Source organism: Eschrichtius robustus, chromosome 21 (assembly GCF_028021215.1).
Source record: "Eschrichtius robustus isolate mEscRob2 chromosome 21, mEscRob2.pri, whole genome shotgun sequence".
Classification (NCBI taxonomy): Eukaryota; Metazoa; Chordata; class Mammalia; order Artiodactyla; family Eschrichtiidae; genus Eschrichtius; species Eschrichtius robustus.
In genome coordinates, this window is record NC_090844.1 from 6,569,048 (window position 1) to 6,592,375 (window position 23,328).

Consider the following 23,328-nt stretch of genomic DNA (forward strand, 5'->3'; position numbering starts at 1 on the left):
AACATTCAACCCATTAAAAATTCCATTGTACATTTACAGAGGAAAGAATACAAAAATGTGGAGGATACAAAGTATCTATCTCTTTCCTCAAAGAGTGTATTATTTAATTATGGAAGTGCTCTATGTATGATCAGAAAACAGTGATAAAATCACACAGATGCACACGAGTGTGGCAGGCAGAATAATGGCCCCTCCCCCAAATGTCCAGCTCCTAATGCTCAGAACCTGTGAATAGGGCAGGTTATGGCAAAGGGGGATTTAAGACTACTAGCCACTGGACCTCAGGGTAAGGGCTGATCGTAGAACGTCGGGGGGGGGGGGGGCAATGCAATCACGTGATTACAAGACCAGGAAAGAGGGAGGCAGAAGAGTCAGAACCAAAGACATGGCCAGCATGAAAGAGACCAGACCGGCCACTGCTGGCTTTGCAGACAGAAAGAAGTCGTGAGCTAGGAAGGCAGGCAATCTCCAGAAACTGGAAAAGGCAAGAAAATGGATTCTCCCTCAGAATCTCCCTAAGGACCTCAGTGCACTGACACCTTGATTTTAGTCCAGTGAGACCCATTTTGAACTGCCGGCCTCCAGAATGATTTAGATAATAAATTAGTGTTATTATTTTTTTCTGGCTTTATTGAGGTATGACTGACAAATAAAAATTGTATATATTTAAGGTGTACAACATGATGTCTTACTATACATGCACACTGTGAAACGATTACCACAATCAAATTAATTTATATGTCCATCACCTCACATAGTTACCATATTTTTTTATGGTAGGAACACTTAAAATCTACTCTTTTAGCAAATTTCAAGTACGTAATATGTTACTACTAAGTATAGTCACCATACTGTACGTTACATCTCCAGAATTTATTCATCTTGTAACTGAAGGTTTGTACCCTTTGACCAATATCTCCCCATTTCCCCCGACTCCCAGCCCTGGGAACTACCATTCTACCCTCTGGTTCTGTGAGTTCAGCTTTTTTAGATTCCACATGTAAGTGAGACCATGCAGTGTTTGTCTTTCTGTGTCAAGCTTATTTCACTTAGCATAATGCCCTTGAGGTTCATCCATGTTGTTGCAAAGGACAGGATTTCCTTCTTTATTAAGGCTGAAGAAATTCCATTTTGTGTGTGTGTGTGTGTCTGTGTACACCACATTTTCTTTATCTATTCATCTGTCAACGGACACTTAGGTTGTTTCCATATCTTGGCTGCTGTGAATGAACATGGGAATGCAGATGTCTCCTCAAGATAGTAATTTTATTTTTTTGGATATATACCCAGGGGTGGAATTGCTGGATCATATGGTAGTTCTTTTTTTAATCTTTTGAGGTACCTCCATTCTGTTTTCCATAATGGCTGTACCACTATGGAATTCTTATATTCCCACCAACATTGGCTAACTTTTCTATATCCTTACAAACACTTTCATCTTCTGACTTTTTGATAATAGCCATCCTAACAGGTGTGAGGTGATAACTCACTGTGGTTGTGACTGGCATTTTCCTGATGATACGTGACGCTGAGCACCTTTCATGCAGCTGTCGGCCATTTGTATGTCTTCTCTGGAGAAATGTCTTTTCAAGTCCCTTGCCCATTTTCAATTGAGTTATTTGTTTTTTTGCTAGTGAGTTGCATGAGTTCCTCAAATATTTTGGGAATTAACACCTTATTGGATAGAATATGTGGTTTGCAAGTATTCTCTCCCATTCCATAGGCTGCTTTTTCATTTTGTTGATTATTTCCTTTGCTGTGCAGAAACGTTTTAGTTTGATGTAGTCCCATTTGTTTATCTTGCTGTTACCTGTGCTTTCGCTGTTATATCCAATATTTGTGTTATTTTAAGCCGGTAAGTTTGTGGTACTTTGTTACAGCAGCAATAGGAAAATACAATAAGCATAATTTTCAAACATGTTATTTAATCCTATCTACCAAACTAAGTAATTATTAACAAATTTACCATACAAGGAAACTAAAGTTTAGAGAAGTTAAGTGATGTACAAAGTAACAAAGTTTAAATGGCAGATCTGGAATTCAAACTCAAATCTGATTTCAAAGCCAATATCTTATGCACTAGGTTGCCTCACATTCGAAAAGGAACTTGAGTTAAATTTGGGAAGAAACAAAGCACAAGATTCCATATTTGTGCTGTAAACCGCATGGCTCCAATGCTGACTAAGTGACTTCTATAGATGAAGTAGTTATTTTTATCATAAATGTTTCATTTGCACCACCAACTGATAAGTACCTTGTAAAAATATTGTCTCAGCAATATTTATGGAGAAGATGTATTTCTTAGTAATTTATATTTCAGACATATTTTTGGAAACAAAATTCTGCAGTCTCTCAAATAATACTAGTAGTGAACAATAAGAGCTGATTTAATGATTAACCATAGATTTCTGTGAGGAAAATTAAGCCATATGGAAGTTGACTTGATAAATATATTCCACCCTGTCAATTATGTGATTAACTTTCAGAAACAAAAGAGCATAATGAAGAGTCTGAGATTATGTATCTGTTTCATAGCCTTTGATCTTAAAAAATGGACATTCATCCAGATGCTAAGAAACCGGCCTCAGACCTATAGTGGCCTGAAGTGACAGCGGCTCACAGCACTGCCTCACGAGCCTGCCATTCAGCACCACTGCATGAACATCAAAACACTAGAAAAACAGAAAAGTTCTCCGGTAGCCCAAGATTAGGTTATCTGAACTGACTTTCCTACTGAAAACAACTTAAAAAGCTGGAGATAACATCATCTTAAAAGTATCCAAGAGCTGACAAGATGGTAAGACCAAAATTAAAGCAAACACAGTAAAGCAGAAGTAAGCCAGAAAAGAACTTTCGTGCTAAGAGATTAAAAAGGTGAGGGGAATTGAAACGGAAGGCCACAGACCTTCTGCTGCAAACAGTGAGAGCGACCCCGAAGTGGAGAGAGCACCGAAGGCTTCACTCCTGGTGTAAAAGTAAAGCAGGCAATCCAGGCCTCACGTGGACTTGCCACCTTGGTTGCGTCGCCTGGGTGGTCCAGTTGGCCTCAAGCTCAGAATTTGGTTTGGGTGGGCCCAGACGAGAGGAGCCTCAAGGGGCCCAGCTGAAGCAAATGCCAATGTTCTCTGGGGGGGAGGCACTTTCATCTTACGCTTGAGCTGATTTCTGCAAATAATTTTCCAGATACAGTCAAGAGCAGACAAAGATCACCAAGCACACAAGGAAAGAAGGCACCGTGAGCAAGAAGAGAAGAAGCGGAAGGTGGAGAGAGAGGGCAACTGGGCGGGGAGGAGGAGGAGAGAGGGAATGAAAGAAGAAAAGAAGAGAACTGGTAACTGTGAGCTAAGTTTCTGAGCACCAGGACAGAAAACCATGCCATGCACTGGGGAATAAAGCTCAGGGAGTCACTGCAATCATGTTGCTCTGTCCTCGGAGAGGGCCGGGGGAAAGCCATAGGGCAGCAATCAGCATTCTTCAAAGAGAATATTGAGATTTCTTCTGGGACGAGCAAGGTTTTGTAAATAATATTTACACTCAATGATTCTTCATTTGTAGATATTCATACTTTTTCTGACTTTTCAAATAACTCAACAGATACAAGAAATCCAAATTTATACTGACAGAAAACAGCTGTTCTAAAACTCCATGTGACTCTGAAGAAGCGGCGTTAGAGGAGCTCTGAAGTGGCTGAAGCGTAAGGTTACAAGCGCAGTTCTGTTTTCTATTTATAGACTGAAGACAACAAATGTTCTTGTTACTCCTTTTTAAGGTCAATACTGACAACTACCAGCAAAGGATCGAATTGCCTGCCGCAATCTTTCTGGTGGCCAAAAATAACTGCTTACCTATATTTAGAGGGTTTTTGTTGCCTCAAAAACTCCGAATTATTTATTACACCCGGGATACTATATTTTCAAAACAATTCTTAAACGCTAATGTTTAAATTAAAAAATGAGAGTTGATAAGAAAAATAATGAAAATGAGTGCAATCTTACTGGAGTTCCTGCATTGATGTAGCTCTGCAGCTTTTTTCTCATTTCCTTTTCATTGAATTTGGCACTTCTCTTTACATAGATCCCTCCATGCTGCCACATAAAAAAAGAAAAAAAAGGAAAAAAAAGAGGGGAAAAAAGTATTTACCATTAAAATATCCAATGGCCAGTCATCAAAAGGGTTAACTTTATTCCCAAAGAGTGAAGAATAAAATTACATTTTAGGAATTAAATTATATTTAATACATTCATATGTTAGCATCTAGAGAACACTAGCTGAAAATTCTCCTACGCTTTCAATACAATTCAAATAAAACTGTGTGCGACATTTTACTGGAAAATACATGAATATTTAGTTCTGTTGGCAGTTAAAAATGCTTTCTTTCTTAAAAATACATCTTTTAAAATCAAACATTCAATCAGATGGATCTTAGCTCTCAATTTCTCCACTGACTTATTATGGAGTAACTAAAAATTCTCCTTTCAACAAACACTATCTTCTGAAATTTTAGAAACTGACCCTGCTACATTATTTATGTCGTACTGTCATTGACTGAATTCTGGTCTCCCCGCCAGATTCTTATGTTGAAGCCCTAACCCCCAATGTGACTGTATTTGGAGATGGGGCTTTTAGGAAACTAAATGAGGTCATAAGAGTGGGCCCTGATCCAACAGGAATGGCGCCTTATAAGGAGAGATTAGGACACAGACAAGTGCATGCAAAGGAGAGACACAGGGAGAAGGCAGCTGTCTACAAGCCAAAGAAAGAGGCCTCAGGAGAAACCAAGCCCGCTGACACCTTGATCTTGGACTTCCAGCCTCCAGAACTGTGAGCAAATAAATTCCTGTTGTTTAAGCCACACAGTGTGATACTTTATTATGAGAGCCCTAGCAGGCTAATACAGGCACCTTCATAAAAATTAAGGTAGCCTTAATTAAACCTCATAAGTGCACTTCATTGAAACTTTGCATCAGGTCAGCTATTTTTTTGTACTCCTTTATACTAATTTGAACGCATCTGTAAAATTAACCGACTGGATGAATTTGACTTTGTCTTATTCAAGAATATGAGTAAAAGGAAATAAAGAGAAGCAAGGAGGGGACAGGATAAAGAGGAGAGGAAGGGTGGTCTTAGATTCTGGTCATGGTTCCGTTCCTTCCACATATGAACTGGCTTGCCTGAGTACAGAGAAGAAACTCAAAGTGCTCTACAGAATTCATTCTTCACTAACTCTTTAGAATTAAAGCCAAAGAATGCACATATTGCAGTGTGAAACTTCCCCAAGCTTTCAATGACGTGATGTCTATTCTTCACATACTATTTCCTCCCAGTCATTTAATTTGCTTATTAAAGTCTATTTTTTTTTTTTTTTTAGAGAACTAGGAGCATCTTTTGTTCTTTTTTTTAATATATAAATTTATTTATTTATTTTTGGCTGTGTTGGGTCTTCATTGCTGCACGCGGGCTTTCTCTAGTTGCGGTGAGCGGGGGCTACTCTTCGTTGCGGTGTGCGGGCTTCTCACTGCGGTGGCTTCTCTTGTTGCGGAGCACGGGCTCTAGGCGCACAGGCTTCAGTAGCTGTGGCACGCGGGCTCAGTAGTTGTGTCACATGGGCTTAGTTGCTCCATGGCATGTGGGATCTTCCCAGACCAGAGATCGAACCCATGTCCCCTACACTGGCAGGCGGATTCCCAACCACTGCACCACCAGGGAAGTCCCTTAAAGTCTATTTTAATTACAAAACATCTGAGTTCTTTCCCAGGTATATGGAAGCTACAGAAGTGAAGACCAGGTATCTTTCCTTAGGAACTCCCTGATTAGTGAGGAAGCAAAATATGTATACATGGGTGATATAAAGAGAATTGATAAGTGCTATAATAAAGATAGCCAGAAACGAAAGCAGAGTGGAGGAAAGAGAGTACTGAGTGGAGGTCAATCACAGCTGTCATACATACCTCTAGGTATACTCACAGGGCTTAAATGAGCAAAAGCTTGCTACTGCCCTTTTTATTTATTTATTTTTTAATTTAACCCAACAGTAAGGTTCCCAAAACACCTGCTTTTGGTTGGGATGAGGGAGCAAAGAGATCTCTGTTCTGAATTCTACAGTTAATCTACACCTTATAATGTTCACAAGCTGGCAGTTTGGAAATATTTAGTTTTCTGAATGTCTATATGTTAATATGCATTTTTCTACACATATAAAATACTTAATATTTTATAAATACAATAATTATAAGAAATATAAAACTGGAGAGTCTGTTTCCTCGTATTTTGCTTGTAAATAACTATTTTTGAATAGCATTATTTCTGTTTCATACAAACTGTAAAAAACAAATCCTTTTAAAAGAAAATTTTACTTCGTGGCATAAAGTCCACTACTTATTAATCTATTCCCGTTTATACATGCACCCAGCAGTTTAAAATACTTTTCGTCAAAATATATATGAATTTTATTTTCCTTTAAAAGACTCAGGAAAAGAGGAAAGGAGACGGGCGGTAAGTACACTAACCTCCAACACCACAGGGACACTGATCACGGGACTTGGGGCAGCACGGATTGGTGGCACCACTGTCTTGTGTCCAGTGGATGACTTTCAGATTCATATATTTTCAGAGCTCACCGTAACTTTAGCTTTTCTTCTTTAATCGATTATTAGAGTCTTATTAACAAGTCTGTCTTCCATACAAATTTCATTCTTAATATTTAGAAAATTACATATCAAATAATTTATTCAGAAAAGGCATAGAAAAATGCTAGTAATCCCCTTCTGAATATCAAAGAGCCTGTTATATAGTTCCATGACCTGATGGTTATTATGTAATTTTAAAGGATTTGCATAAAATAACATATATTGAATATTTATTATGTACCTGACACTCATGCTAGGCACTTTGCATATATAGCTCACTGTTTTTTTATATCCTACAGATAATTACTTTTTAGGTTCTTAAAGTAAGTGTCCATCAAGTTCTAGGTCTTTAAATTTTTCTATTTGTTTGGTTTTTGTACATTTGCATTTTTTTCTATTTAATCTAACAATCTGGGAAATCAGATATATATATATATATATATATATATATATATATATATATATATATATATATATATATATATAAATACACACCATTAAAAATGTCAGACAAAATCATATTAATTTAAACTATTAAACCCATAAAAATAAACCGAAAAACCTCATGCATTCATATTAAATGTATGTTAAATTTTAAAATCTAAAATTTTCATAAGCTACATATATATAAAGAAAGAAGCATGGGAAAGTTACCTGAAAAAAGTAACACCCATACAATGGAAGCCATTTGAGCCCATCTTTCAGCACATAGCGCACGTGTCCGAGAGCGTTCTGCCTGATGGCCAAAATATCAGCAACAATCCAGTCAACTGCAAAGACAGAATCAATTAGTGCATAAGTGACCCTGGGTGAACTCCAGCATCCCCTCCACAGAAACACAAAATGCCTCTTCACAAGACCGTATGAGGATATGCTTTGAAAATATTAGGGTTAGAATTTTTAAATTACTTTAAAACAACCCCAGACATTTGCAAAATATAAATTCTGTGGAGTTTTTTAGATTTGTTTTTGTTGGTTTTTGTTTTTTTGTTTTTACGGTCTTGAAAAGCTTCTCGTCTCAGGGATAAAATGCAAAAGTCACAAACCATCAGAGTAATCCAAAAGCAGCATGAACAAAATAAAATAGGCTTCTCTCATTCTTGACGTCTAGAAAACATGAAACTATAAGCAAAAAAATGGCTAAATGAAACTGTCGTGTGCAAGTAAATATTCTGTATATACCAATATGTTCAACAAGAGGCGAGGACATTTTATCTTGACCAATGACTTTCAGGACACAATACTAGGTTATAATGGAATTCAAAACAAAGATCTCCCAAAGCTTACAACTATGCTGGGCACATATGTGTTCTTTACATAATCAAAGGACACGTAGCCAGGCTGCTAATAACTCTAATTCCATAGATATGTTGTGACTAAAAGTTCAAAAAAACAAAAATAAGAAGGCACGAGTGAGGTGCCAAGAAAAAACTCAAAAAACCTATAGGAGGAAATAGGTTGTTAATTGATCTTTCAAGCAGAGCAAATTCCGAACAGAAGTAGCCCTTCCTTGGGACTAGCCTTCCTGCCAAAGCAAAGAACCGGAGACCAGCAAACGGTACAGAAGATGGCAAACAGAAGAGATGATTTAAAGAGATCAAGAGGAAATAAAATGAAGTTAAGGCAGCAAATGGTAACGGGTCTGGAGGACCAGAGAGATCTGGATTTCAAAATAAATGGCTGCAAACTACCCTATTTCTTCATAAGAATGAAAATGATAAAAATGAAATGTGAGGGAGACTTTTCTAGTATCTACAGATGAATTGGAAGATGGGACACTTGAAAAAAAATTAATAAGAATCTGTGAAAGGATTCAGTCATAGGATCACAAGTGTATTCAGGGCCAGGGAAATGAAAACAAAAGGAGCAAATTCGAGAGGAAACATTTTTTTGTTTTAAATAAAAACCCGGTAGGAAATAAAAACCAAGAAAATAACGGAGTTACAATAAAATTTCAACCAAAAGGGACAGTTTTCCACAGGATTACAGGAAGATTAACTCTTAGCTGTGTGAAATTCTTTAGACAATGCACCACACTGGACAGAATATCCTAAAGAAGTATATTAGCCAATTTAAACGTTAAAAATTATCCTTTTGGAAAAATGTTTTGTCAATAATTATAAATCTTTCTCTTTAATCTTTTTTATCTTTCATAATTAACTCTTTCTTGATGATTTAAGAGGTACAATGATTACATCTATAATTCCTATTATGGCTCCTTTAAATAGAGTGATGCAAAGATTTTCCCCTGTAGTAAATGATCCCCAGCAGTGGTATCTATCAGTTAGCAACACCTACTCTATGGAACTATCAATTATCACTTTTCTCTAAAGTATGTACCTCCTTATAGAAGCCCTCTCCCTATCCCCTTCCCTGTAATTCAGATCAATTAAACAGTCACTGATAAACACATTTCTTTCTAACCACGTCTTGGAAACTAAATAATCAAGCTAGTGTTATAACTATACCTAATGTAAAAGTAAACAGACTCAGAATAAATTCTGAGAACTTAGCGTACGGTTTCCAGGCTACAGTATGTTCTGGAACATATTTGGGATACAAGGCTAAAAACAAGATTTGGTATCTTTTCCTGGAACAATCATTTTTTAAAATGTGGAAGAATTTGAAAATGCAGTTTTATATTAAAACACACAAGGTTATATGGTGGCCTAGGACACATCTTCCAATAACTTTTAAGAGAAAGTGTAAAATTTACAAAGTATGTCATGTTGTAGCGAACTGTCCTGGCTATACCCTTAGACTTCTGAAATATTTAGAGGAAAAGTTTTAAGAACTAATTTAGTAGTCAAAAGACACAAGCTTTGTGTCATCAATTTTTGCTACTCAATTATCTTTTTTACTTTTTTAAATTCTCAACTAGGTTTCAGATAGGAGACACTAGACTACAGCTGAGTTACTGACGCCTAAGATGCTAATGTATTACCTTTATAATAACTATTCACATTTTGTGTTCTGGCATGAGATCAAGAAATGCAGCTGTGTAAGAATTCTTCCATGGTGATCCGGCCCAAGCCGTTGTTCCCATTAACTGGGAAGAGAGGAGGGGAGGGCAGTGAGGAGAGGCAGCAAGAGAAGATGACAGCTTTTTCATCTGTGTTATCAGGTAACAACAGCTCCCAACTCCGAAGGGCATAGTGTGGCCTGAAGGAGACCCTGCACGTGAGCCCTCGCCTGACACGGATCCGGCGTGCCCTCAGGATGAGCTGTCATCATCATCAGCCCTACTGTTCGCTGCTCGTATGAGCCGGGCTCTCTGGGAGATTATGAGCTAGCCTATGGAAATTGCCTAAAAGCCTTGACCAGTAGACATGACTCACACCTGACCAATAAGGCTCAGAGAGGCTAAGTCATTTGCCCACAGTCACACAGCCTATTGCAGAATAGCCTACGAACCGGGGTCTGACTCCACAGCCCAGGCCTCACCATACATGTTGTTAGTCAAGACAAATGTCACCTAAACCAAGAAAAGGGAACACTTCATGAGATTAAAAAGGTACAGAGTGTCCAAAGCAGAGAGTTAAAGAAGGCCGAGAGGAAGGAATAGTGGTCACTGCAGCCTTGCTGACTCTGGAGAGAAATAAGTTAACAGAGACTAAGAATGCAGAGACAGCAAGGGCACATCAAGTGAAAACAGGGGACCAGAGGGACGAATTAAAATGCCAATTCTTTGGCATGCCAGGCCAAGAAAAGACTCTTGTACTCTGGCAGGCCTTGTAGAGGGTGAGCAAGGAAGCCTAAGCTGAACAGCAGTCCTTGACATGTTCTTTCTGCTACTGACATTTTCAGATTACTCGGTTGTGGTTTTTAATACCTCAAAAGGATTTTAAAAGGGGTACCTAGACATAACAGGCCAACGAGCCATGTCCCTGGATAAGCTTTAGGGGCCTCTGGAACTTCAAACTCTAGGCAAAGTTTTACGTGCCCATTTTTCGGGGAAAAGGCTACGTATCTTCTATCACATTCTAACTGAAGCCTATAATTCTAAAGTAATTTAAAATCACTAGTTATGTTCCCAAATTATGGATTTTTTAAAGCATTCAAAAAGTAACCTTCTCAACTCCGAACGACGGACTGGTATGGGGCCGGTACTAAAAGTCCAGGCACTCAGAGGTCAGGTGAGAGGACGGGAATGCAGACTGGTTCTCTGTGATGAGACATGTAACGTTTGCACGGCAGCCGTGGGCTGCCTAAGGAGCTCACGCTTCCCATTTTACCCTTCCAGGTCCAAACACAGAACAATTGTGAAAAATCTGTGTCCTTCCAAATGTTTTCCCAGAAGTCCTCAGTCTGCAGTAATGGATATAAAGGCCAACACATAGTAAGCAGACAAATGACAGCAGTGGCTATAATTTTTGTATTATCATTTTTATTACTACTACTCCCGCCTCCAGGAATGTTCAGGGAGTACTTATTCCACAGGTATGTGCTAGTACCAAAGCTCTGTTAGCAGAACACGATTTCCATTGAAACCGGGAAAAGGAAAGTTGGCATGGAACCTGAACAAGGAATTTTAAGAGAGATTTCTTTAAACAGAAAGAAAACTCTAAATGCAATTAACCAGGGGCTCAATATAAAGGAAATTGGGCTATCATGAGCCACTCCCTGCCCTAGACCCACAAATCCTTTTTATTTGGATATTGGAACCCTGGTAGACATATGCCATCAGCAGCAGAACAGGGAGAGCAAGACTGTGTTAGCAGTAAAAAGCCCGATGTGACTGGAGAAACAGTCAAAATAAAGGAGGAAGTCAGGCTGCTTTATAGGCCAGAGTTAGAAGTAGACCCTGACCACAGGGCTGGTTGCTTTGCTAAAGTCAAAGGTAATTAAATCAAATAGTCTTAGCAGTCCTGGTAATAAAGTCAGGGAAATACAGATACATCAAATTCCCATTCCCCCTTCAGAGCATCAGCTCCTGACCTAGAAAACTGAGTGTAATCAGTAACAAGATAAGTTGAGAAAGATGCACCTCAACTTCTTTACCTTCCAGAAGGTATACCTAGTAATAAAAGTAACCCTGAAGAAACACAGCTGACAGGAGGAAGATAAAGGACAGCCACAGGCATTACTGATTTCCCAATCAGGTGTTACCATTCGTCAGCTTGTTTTTAGCTTTGAACTTCTGGGTACTACATTTTTTAAAGTAATAAATAGAATTTAGGAAGCGTGCATCAAAAGCAGTTACAGCTTTGAAAAAATATGAAGTGGGATGTTTCTTGGACTGAATTATTTGGAGAACTAAAAAGTACCTTAACCCCTGTTAATTTCTTAGTTTGGTTACTGTACAAGATGCCGTCATTGGGACAAACTTGGTGAAAGGGTCAATGGACTCTACATACTATTTTTGTAAATCCTTGTGAATCTACAATTATTTCAATATAAAAAGTTTTTTTTTAAAGTACCTTGAGCTAATTTAAAGTATATACTGCGCTGTATTGGAGACCAGAGTCCTCTGTCATTCCTCTGATAGAAGAGCAAGTTATAATTAAACCCAAACGTTTGAAGATGCAAAAGGCACTGCAGACATTAGAAATTAATACTGTGTTTAAGGAAATGAATACTCACAAATCAGTACAACCTTTCTGCAGCTTAACAATCAAAAATATAAAATGTTTATACAGTATGATCCACAAATTCCACTTCCAAAAACAAAACTTAAAAAGGAAGAATACATAGACTATTTAAAGAGATATTCAAAGAAAGAGAAAAAAAGGAAAGAAAATAGCTTATATACACCCAGCAGAGGGAAAAGGAAAATTCATAGCCTTCACATGTCTGATTTTCCAAAAAACTAAAATCACAAAAATACGAGGTCACATATAATATCTGCATTGAAAATTCATGTTTTACCAACAACAACAAATCCATTTAAAAATATCACATTGCTTTGAATTACTTCCCTACTGTGCGTAGAGAAACCTGTTTCATGCAAATGAAATACAAACCTGTGCTTTGATGATTTGCTAAATATATTATATTTTCTTTGTTTTTTGGCAAATCTCCATATAGCAATATCTAAAAGATAAAATAAAGAGAAACATTACTTTGCTATTTTAAAACATGTACTACTGTAACATACAAAATATGACAACGTCAAAAAATTGACAAATACACGATGTCATGAATAGTCCCATCCATGATTAACAACTATTAGACTTCTCTTAGGAGCCTCAGAGACCATGAACAGCACACGCCTACAAAGCAGCTGAGCGCAGGGCAGGTTAATGGTCATAAAGTAAAGCAATGATCAGTATCCTCCTGAGTTTTTACTGACTGCTCACAACATCTGAAACACGGTTCATAAGGTACAGCGTCCTTCAAAGAGCCTACAGTGTAGTGGAAGAGACAGGCGTGCATACAGTAACTGTGATGAGACATAATGCAAATACTATGAAAATACAGTCTATTTTAAAGAACTGTCAACTGCAGGCAGTAGTAGCATTCATCAGGTGCGATTTCAGCAGAGAAGGTGAAGGAAGGAATGTTCATGAAGAGAGGAACAAAGGAATGGAAGCGGCAGCGTCTGAGGCCAGTAAGGGTGCACCTGGCAGGGTGCCGGCAAACCCAGGCTGCATCTAGAGTCGGTGAGCTGGTGCAGGCGGACCGGAGGGAGATCTGAACCAGAATATGTACAAAGTCTTCTGAATACCAAGCTAAAGATGAGCACTTTATTCTGTAAGTAATGGGGAAACTTGGTCCCATGATTAGGACTCTTTACATCTCTATACGGAGCACAGGGAGCTCAGGATCAGTGACTTCTAGGAAGGGGAAGCTGCACGACAGGGTGGGGTACACAGTAGGCTTCAACTCCAGCTGTCATGTTTCCTTTCTTTAGCTGGGTGGTGGGTACACAGGTGCTCCTTGTATGAGTCTTTCTGTAGTTCTCTATGTCTCAAATATTTCATAATAAATTATTTAAAGAAATTGGAAGTATATTTTTAAAGACTTCAAAGGAAATGACTCCTAACAGTGGTATTTTTTTATTCAGGGCGTTTTTGTTTCTGTATCTTATCATCACAGATTATTCAAGATTATGAATTAGCTACAGATCTATCTTTTTAGATAGCCACAGAGATTATCTTCTGATCACGCCACTACTCATTTACATCTTAACAACAGAACAAAGAAAAAGACATTAAGCCAACCCCTCTGTAGATAAATGGAGCTAGATGACGAAGTTCTGGAGACCAGGGACTCAGACTGAGATTTCTTATCTCTTCCTCAGAAAACTATACAGCGCTACGCAGGTAACATGAGTTTAAATTTCTGCTCAATAATTTTTTATTAAGAAAGCTTATCAGTGCCAAAACAAAAGAGCGAAATCAATAACTTGATCTATGCAGGGTTAAAAAGTGGAGTCCTGGTTTGTGAGCAATCCCCTTTCCTACCAACGAGCCAGAACTGCTTTGAGACCATTGGGTGGGACGCACTGGGTTTAAAGTACTGCAGCTACACGACAGAGTACTTCTGGCTTGACTTCCGTGGATGAGACATTCACAATGAAAGGCTGTGGTTTAACTGATTCAATCTGAATACCACTCTTTGGAGACCTGCCTGTCCCCAGGCTGAAGACAGTACTTGAACCACTAGGAGACTCTCCTTCCCTTTTCTTGCTCTGAGCTTCATTTAGAGACTACAGCCTTTGAAGGCAGATGGCATACAAGCTATTAAAAGGCATTTTTTTTTTAGTTTCATTGTGGTAATCATTTCATAATGCATACATATATCAAAACATCACATTGAACACCTTAAATATGTATAATTTTATAATTTTGAAAAATAAACTAAACATTTAAATAATGGGTGAGCTCCCAGGCCGATCCCCTGCCCTCCAAAGCCCCCTCCAGGCTGCGTAGGTCCTTGGGGGCATAGGAGGGAGGCTGGGCAGATCAGGAGAGGCAGGCGGAAGGGGCCCTCCCAGACTGGAGGAGCAGCAGAGGAGAGAAGGGCGTTTGCCCTGCCCACTGGAGCCCAGGAAGCCTGCTGGGCTCCCAGGTGAGGTCCCCTGCCCTCTGAGACCAGGGGTGGGGGGCACACCCGGGCCCCTTTGTTCCTTGAGCTTAAGCCCCACTGCCCACAGCCCCCAGGGCCTTTTCCAGCCCTGTGGGTCCTGAGCATTGACCCACCCACCACCCAAACCTTGCCCCTGCTTAGGCCCCGCCCTCCACAGCCAAGGCCTCCCCCCGCCCCCTTTCTTTCTTTTCCCTCCTCCTCTTTTTTACTATTGTGGTACTAATGTACCTTCCGGTTGTTGATTCATCTATATTTTTATTTTTATATTCTTCCTAACATATCTGTTAGTTTCCTAGTCTAATTTTATTTTTTACTTTACTATTGTTTTTTTTGTTTTTTGTTTTTTTTTGCTGCCTCAGATGCCTTACAGGATCTTGGTTCACGAGCCCCTTGTCGGGCCGAAGCTCCTGCAGTGGGAGCTCCGAGTCTGAACCACTGGACTAACAGAGAACCTCAGACCCCAGGGAATATTCATCAGAGTGAGGTCTCACGGAGGTCCTCATCTCAGCACCAAGACCCAGCCCTACCCAACAGCCTACAAACCCCAGTGTTGGAAACCTCAGGCCAAACAACCAGTAAGACAGGAACACAGCCCCACTCCTTAAAAAAAAAAAAAAAAAAAAGAGATGGCAAAAAAATATGTCACAGATGAAGGAGCAAGGTAAAAACCTACAAGGCCAAATAAATGAAGAGGAAATAGGCAATCTACCTGAAAAAGAATTGTAATGATAGTAAAGATGAGAAAAGATAGTAAAGATGATCCAGAATCTCCGAAACAGAATGGAGGCATGGATTGAGAAAATACAAGAAATGTTTAACAAAGATCTAGAAAAACTAAAGAACAAACAAACAGATATGAAGAACACAATAACTGAAATGAAAAATACACTAGAAAGAATCAATAACAGAATAACTGAAACAGAAGACGAATAAGTGAGCTGGAAGACAAAATGGTGGAAATAACTGCCGAGGAGCAGAAGAAAGAAAAAAGAATGAAAAGAATTGAAGACTATCTCAGAGACCTCTGGGACAACACTAAATGTGCCAACATTCGGATTATAGGGGTCCCAGAAGAAGAAGAGAAAAAGGATGAGAAAATATTTGAAGACATTATAGTTGAAAACGTCCCTAACGTGGGAAAGGAAATAGTCACCCAAGTCCAGGAAGCACAGAGAGTCCCATACAGGATAAACCCTAGGAAAAACACACCAAGACACATATTAATCAAAGTAACAAAAATTAAATTCAAAGAAAAAATATTAAAAGCAGCAAGGGAAAGGCAAAAAATAACATACAAAGGAATCCCCATAAGGTTATCAGCTGATTTTTCAGTGGAAACTCTGCAGGCCAGAAGGGAGTGGCAGGATATACTTAAAGTGATGAAAGAGAAAAACCTACAACCAAGATTACTCTACCCAGCAAGGATCTCATTCAGATTCGATGGAGGAGTCAAAAGCTTTTCAGACAAGCAAAAGCTAAGAGAATTCAGCATCACCAAACCAGCTTTACAAGAAATGCTAAAGAAACTTCTCTAAGTGGAAACACAAGAGAAGAAAAAGACTCACAAAAACAAACCCAAAACAACTAAGAAAATGGTAACAGGAGCACACATATTGATAATAACCTTGAATGTAAATGGACTAAATGCCCCAACCAAAAGACACAGACTGGCTGAATGGTTACAAAAACAAGACCTATCTATATGCTGTGTACAAGAGACCCACTTCAGACCTAGGGACACATACAGACTGAAAGTGAGGGGATGGAAAAAGATATTCCATGCAAATGGATATCAAAAGAAAACTGGAATAGCAATAGTCGTATCAGATAAAACAGACTTTAAAATAAAGACTGTTACAAGAGATAAGGAGGGACACTATATAATGATCAAAGGATCAACCCAAGAAGAAGATATAACAATTATAAATGTTTATGCACCCAACATAGGAGCACCTCAATACATAAGGCAAATGCTAACAACCATGAAAGAAGAAATTGACAGTAACACAATAATAGTAGGGGACTTTAACACCCCACTTACACCAATGGACAGATCATCCAAACAGAAAATAAATAAAGAAACACAAGCTTTAAAAGACACAATAGACCATATAGATCTAATTGATATTTATAGAACATTCCACCCAAAAGTTGCAGAATACACTTTCTTCTCAAGTGCACATGGAACATTCTCTAAGATAGATCACATCCTGGGTCACAAATCAAGCCTTGGAAAAGTTAAGAAAATTGAAATCATATCAAGCATCTTTTCTGACCACAATGCTATGAGACTGGAAATCAATTACAGGAAAAAAACTGTAAAAAACAAAAATACATGGAGGCTAAACAGTGCACTACTAAATAACCAAGAGATCACTGAAGAAATCAAAAAAGAAATTAAAAAATACATAGAAACAAATGACAACGAAACCACGACAACCCAAAACCGATGGGACACAGCAAAAGCAGTTCTAAGAGGGAAGTTCATAGCAATACAATCTCACCTCAAGAAACAAGAAAAGTCTCAAAGAAACAATCTAACCCTACACTTAAAACAACTAGAAAAAGAAGAACAAAGAAAACCCAAAGTCAGTAGAAGGAAAGAAATCATAAAGATCAGAGCAGAAATAAATGAAATAGAAATGAAGAAAACAATAGCAAAGATCAATAAAACTAAAAGCTGGTTCTTTGAGAAGATAAAGCCAGACTCATCAAGAAAAAAAGGGAGAGGACGCAAATCAATCAAATTAGAAATGAAAACAGAGAAATCACACCTGACACTGCAGAAATACAAAGGATTATAAGAGACTACTACAAACAACTGTATGCCAATAAAATGGACAACCACGAAGAAATGGACAAATTCTTGGAAAGGTACAACTTTCCAAGACTGAACCAGGAAGAATTAGAAAATGTAAACAGACCTATCACAAGTAATGAAATTGAAACCGTAATTAAAAATCTTCCAACAAACAGAAGTCCAGGACCAGATGGCTTCACAGGTGAATTCTATCAAACATTTAGAGAAGAGCTAACATCCATCCTTCTCAAACTCTTCCAAAAAACTGCAAAGGGAGAAACACTCCCAAATTCATTTTATGAAGCCACCATTACCCTGCTACCAAAACCAGAAAAAGATATCACAAAAAAAGAAAATTATAGACCAATATCACTGATGAACATAGATGCAAAAATCCTGAACAAAATACTAGCAAACAGAATCCAACAGCACACTGTAAGGCTCATACACCATGATCAAGTGGGATTTATCCCAGGGATGCAAGGATTCTTCAATATACGCAAATCAATCAATGTGATACACCACACTAACAAATTAAGGAATAAAAACCACACGATCATCTCAATACATGCAGAAAAAACTTCTGACAAAATTCAACACCCATTTGTGAAACAAACTCTCCAGAAAATGGGCATAGAGGGAACCTACCTCAACATAATAAAGGCCATGTATGACAAACCCACAGCAAGTATCATACTCAATGGTTAAAAACTGAAAGCATTTCCACTAAGATCAGGAACAAGACAAGGATGTCCACTCTCACCACTCTTATTCAGCATAGTTTTGGAAGTCCTAGCCACAGCAATCAGAGGAGAAAAATAAATAAAAGGAATACAAATTGGAAAAGAAGTAAAACTGTACTGTTTGCCTATGACATGATACTATACATAGAAAATCCTAAAGATGCCACCAGAAAACTACTAGAACTAATCAATGAATTTGGTAAGGCTGCAGGATACAAAATTAATGCACAGAAATCTCTAGCATTCCTATACACCAACAACGAAAAATCAGAAGGAGAAATTAAGGAAACACTCCCATTTACCACTGTAACAAAAAGAATAAAATACCTAGGAATAAACCTGCCTAAGGAGGCGAAAGACTTGTACTCAGAAAACTATAAAACACTGAAGAAAGAAATCAAAGATGACATAAACAGATGGAAAAATTTATCATGCTCTTGGATTGGAAGAATCAATATTGTGAAAATGACTCTACTACCCAAAGCAATCTACAGGTTCAATGCAATCCCTATCAAACTACCAATGGCATTCTTCACAGAATTAGAACAAAAAATTTAACAATTCGTATGGAAACACAAAAGACCCCGAATAGCCAAAGCAATTTTGAGAAAGAAAAAGGGAGCTGGAGGAATCAGGCTCCCCAACTTCAAACTATAACAGAAAGCTACAGCAATCAAGACAGTACAGTACTAGCACAAAAACAGAAATATAGATCAGTGGTACAGGATAGAATGGCCAGAGATAAACCCACGTGCATATGGGCACCTAATTTACGACAAAGGAGGCAAGAACATACAGTGGAGAAAAGACAGCCTCTTCAATAAGTGGTGCTGGGAAAACTGGACAGCTACATGTGAAAGAATGAAATTAGAACACTACCTAACACCATACACAAACATAAACCCCAAATGGATTAAAGACTTAAATGTAAGACCAGACACTATAAAACTTTTAGAGGAAAACACTCTGTGACATAAACCACAGCAAGATCTTCTTTGACCCACCTCCTAGAGTAGGAAATAAAAACAAAAATAAACAAATGGGACTTAATTAAACTTAAAAGCTCTTGCACAGCAAAGGAAACCATAAACAAGACAAAAAGACAACCTTCAGAATGGGAGGAGAAAACATTTGCAAACGAAACAACAAAGGATTAATCTCCAAAATATACAAACAGCTCATGGAGCTCAATATCAAAAAAACAAACAATACAGTTAAAAAATGGGCGGAAGACCTAAATAGACATTTCACCAAGGAAGACATACAGATGGCCAAGAGGCATGTGAAAAGATGCTCAACATCACTAATTACTGGAGAAATGCAAATCAAAACTACAATGAGGTATCACCTCACACCAGTCAGAATGGCCATTGTCAAAAAATCTAGAAACAATAAATGCTGGAAAGGGTGTGGTGAAAAGGGAACCCTCTTGCACTGTTGGTGGGAATGTAAATTGATACAGCCACTATGGAGAACAGTATGGAGGTTCCTTAAAAAACTAAAAATACAACTACCATATGACCCAGCAATCCCACTACTGGGCATATACCCTGAGAAAACCATAATTGAAAAAGTCATGTACCACAATGTTCACTGCAGCACTATTTACAATAGCCAGGACATGGAACCAACCTAAGTGTCCATCGACAGATGAATGGATAAAGAAGATGTGGCACATATATACAACGGAATATTACTCAGCCATAAAAAGAAACGAAATTGAGTTATTTGTAGTGAGGTGGATGGACCCAGAATCTATCATACAGAGTGAAGTAAGTCAGAAAAAGAAAAACAAATACCATATGCTAACACATATATATGGAATCTAAAAAAAGATGGTATTGATGAACCTAGTTGCAGGGCAGGAATAAAGAGGCAGACATAGAAAATGGACTTGAGGACATGGGGTGGGAGGGCAAAGCTGGGGGGAAGCGAGAGTAGCATCGACATATATACACTACCGAATGTAAAATAGTTGGCTGGTGGGAAGCAGCAGCATAGCACAGGGAAGTCAGCTTGGTGCTTTGCGATGACCTAGACGGGTGGGAAAGGGAGGATGGGAGGGAGGCTCAAGAGGGAGGGGATATGGGGACGTGTGTATGCATATGGCTGATTCGCTTTGTTGTGCAACAGAAACTAACACAGTACTGTGAAGCAATTATATTCCAATAAAGATCTATTTTTAAAAAATTTAAATAATGGGCATGTTTCACAGGATTTACAGCGTCAATCGTACAGAAAACATAGCGCTGAAAACTTTATCTCCTATAAAACCCAATATATCCCACTTTAAAATAAAACAAGCATGGTGAGGGTGAAAAGGAAACCACAAAAATAAGCACAGTCATCTAATGTCATGACAAACAATTCCCAACAGTGAATATAATCAGTACACACATTGCCACCAGAACAACGTTTGGCCACTGTCTAGTCCAGCTCTCTGATTTCACCCTTTAGCAGGCTCAGGCACAGAACAACCAAGTTGCCTTGTTCAGTGACCCATGATCAGTTAACGGCACCACCAGTTTAAGATGCCAGACCCCCACTACTTGGGCTTAGTCCATATACTATATACCACGCTGGCCTTAAAATGCCACAGTTTTCCACTTTGTTTATAGACACAAACATGAACTGAAAAGCTTTGCAGGAGAGCCATCTCTGCAATCCCTGTAAGACTCACTAATTTTCCCCATCCCTAAATGGCTTCCAAACAATCGACATATTCTATATTTAGCTTATCTCAGTAACAAAGTTAAACATGCCCAGTGTTTAAGAATAGATCTTCAGTGGTTATCTAGAGAAAGTAAGATAAGTAACGAATTCTGGTGGGCAAAACAGATGGGGGAAATGTGAAAGGAACAAAATCTTAATTCCTAGCCATTGAAGGGAAAACAATAAATACATAGTTCATACTTTTAAAGTTTATTTTTCAGTATGCATCTCACTGAAATAAAAGCTATTTCCAATTAAGATGCAAAAGAAGATGGTAAGCCTCTGACATAACATAATTTAGGATCTCAAAGGAGATATTTGGATTGATTGCCTCTTAAGTTGTTTTCTTTTTAATTTTTCATTATCACTTATTTGGATTTCAACAGAAATAAAAAGTTACAAAGAATAGCCCTTCATATTTAAAAATTTAAAAGCTCTAAAAGCAAAGTAAGTGAAATGATGAACTGCAAATCTTATTGCAATAGACGCAAATTATTAAGTACTTCAAATAAATGTTGATTATCCAAAGAAAGGAATGCATGATTACAATGTTTATGTACCACATATATGCAGTTTTTAAGGCCCTTCACTTAATTTATTTCCTAGGCTTCAAAGAAAAAGCATTTCACTCCAACTTAAAATTATCAAATTTCTTCTGTTCATTGAAGTGAAAAGGTTATTTGCTTTTAAATTTACTAACATGGAGGGCAAGTAAAAGTTTTCATTTAAGGGTACAGATTCTCAAAATACTTAATAAGACAGTTACTACTATCTTACTAACAAGTATAGAATTAATAAGATAACTGTAGTGTTTTCCAAATTCAAAAATTTCATAATAACTTATAAAATGCCCCTACAAATAAATTATTAAATGACTATGATTACCTAAAAGCCACCTGCGCCCTCTCACTGCAGTCGTCTTAGATCAGCTTTTCCGCTTATTCACCTCCTCACAAAGCCCTCCTGCCTTCTAACCCAGACCCCAGAATTAATCTCTCCCCCTTTTGCATTACAACGAACCCGGTCACGCTGTGCATTCTTATTTGCAACTCACATCACATCCCCCTCAAGGCCCACAGGCTCCTCCAGGGCAAGGACTTCATCCTTGTTCTACCCAGAGCCCAGCACTCAGATGCTTTTCAACAGATGTTCACTGCATCAGTAAGCTGCACGTTTATTTTTCACAAGTGGATAAAGCTATACCTCATTTTCAACAGTAAAGAGGTGGGGAATAAACAAATACTTTAAATGCACCAGTGACTTTTTAAAGGCATCATTCTGTGAATCTTCTAGTACATGTATTTCAAATTACAATCACTTTTCGGCAGGTAATTTGTTCCTTCGAACAAGGCATGTGAAAAACATGCCTTTTTGGTTCTTCCTCATTCTCTAAGTAATTTTAAGTCATCATAATTGTTCAAGTTGGGGTTCCTCCATTTTTAAAACACTCATGTAAAGTCCCTCTAGAGAAAAATAACAATGTTCTCTCTTTCATTTTATTAATTCAGTAAAAATGCTCTTTGAATGATTATCTTCATTGCGACTGACACACTAGTTACAATTCGGCTTTAGTCAAACAAGCTTGTTTATCTTGCACAAAGCACCTTTCAGAAGACTTGGATTTAGATGTAGACACTGTCCTCTCACCTGGATCTCATCTTCACCTTGTTTTTAATTTGCTCCCATGATTTGATAAACTACTTGAAGACTCCCTCTTTTGTATCCTGAAAAGAGGTGGTAATCTAAAGTAATCACATGTCTAACACAGTGGACTATCTAACCAACACCGCCATGGGGACATAAAGTACAGCATTCTTCCTCTTCAAGAAAAAAAAAAAAAATCTTCATTTATCTCAGTAAAATTCATTTCCTTTCCACATGCACACTGAAATGTCATTTTTTAAAAAAACTTCTTTCACTGTCCTTAGATACAGATGATGCTGCAGAAGGGGATCAGAACATGCCGCCCCAAAACATGCCACTTTGACATGAGGATTATTTTGAGCTGAGGGCAACTGAGAAGCAGCACACGCAGCTCTCTGCCCTCCCCTTTTCCGCCTAAAGGAGGCCTAAACTTCCCTTTGTAAAGGTGACATTAAAAACACTCGTAAAGCTGTTCCTTCCTAGAGGACCAGGAAGATCAGAGACAGCACCGAGATGAGTCAGCAAACCTTACTTAACAGTCCTTATCTACCATACATTTCCTAGGGACCTTCCCACAATTTACCAACCCTAGGAGCCCAAACCCACCTTTCCTGCACCTAGCTGTGCCTCCACAGGTTACTGCCTTGGGCTGACTCTAACTGCCTCTTTGCCCTTCTTTTCTGAGAGGGGCCGGTAAAAACCCTAGCGTGTAAAATATTAAACTACGTGTAAAGTATCAACGCCCGGTAAATCTGTGTGCCTCTTCTCCTGC

The 23,328-nt window shown here is 38.3% G+C and overlaps 1 protein-coding gene across 2 annotated transcripts in view; it reads right to left on the reverse strand.

The window, feature by feature from the left end:
- Positions 1-23,328, reverse strand: part of AGPAT5 (1-acylglycerol-3-phosphate O-acyltransferase 5) — a 62,487-nt gene that overhangs the window by 31,436 nt on the left and 7,723 nt on the right. The window contains exons 2-4 of one of the 2 annotated variants that reach the window (XM_068532195.1): positions 12,590-12,659; positions 7,281-7,396; positions 3,996-4,085 (exon numbers count right to left, since the gene is read on the reverse strand). In XM_068532195.1, the coding sequence (XP_068388296.1) occupies positions 3,996-4,085; positions 7,281-7,396; positions 12,590-12,659 (276 nt within the window). The remainder of the gene's footprint in view (positions 1-3,995; positions 4,086-7,280; positions 7,397-12,589; positions 12,660-23,328) is intronic. The other variant, XM_068532196.1, reaches the window with a different exon arrangement.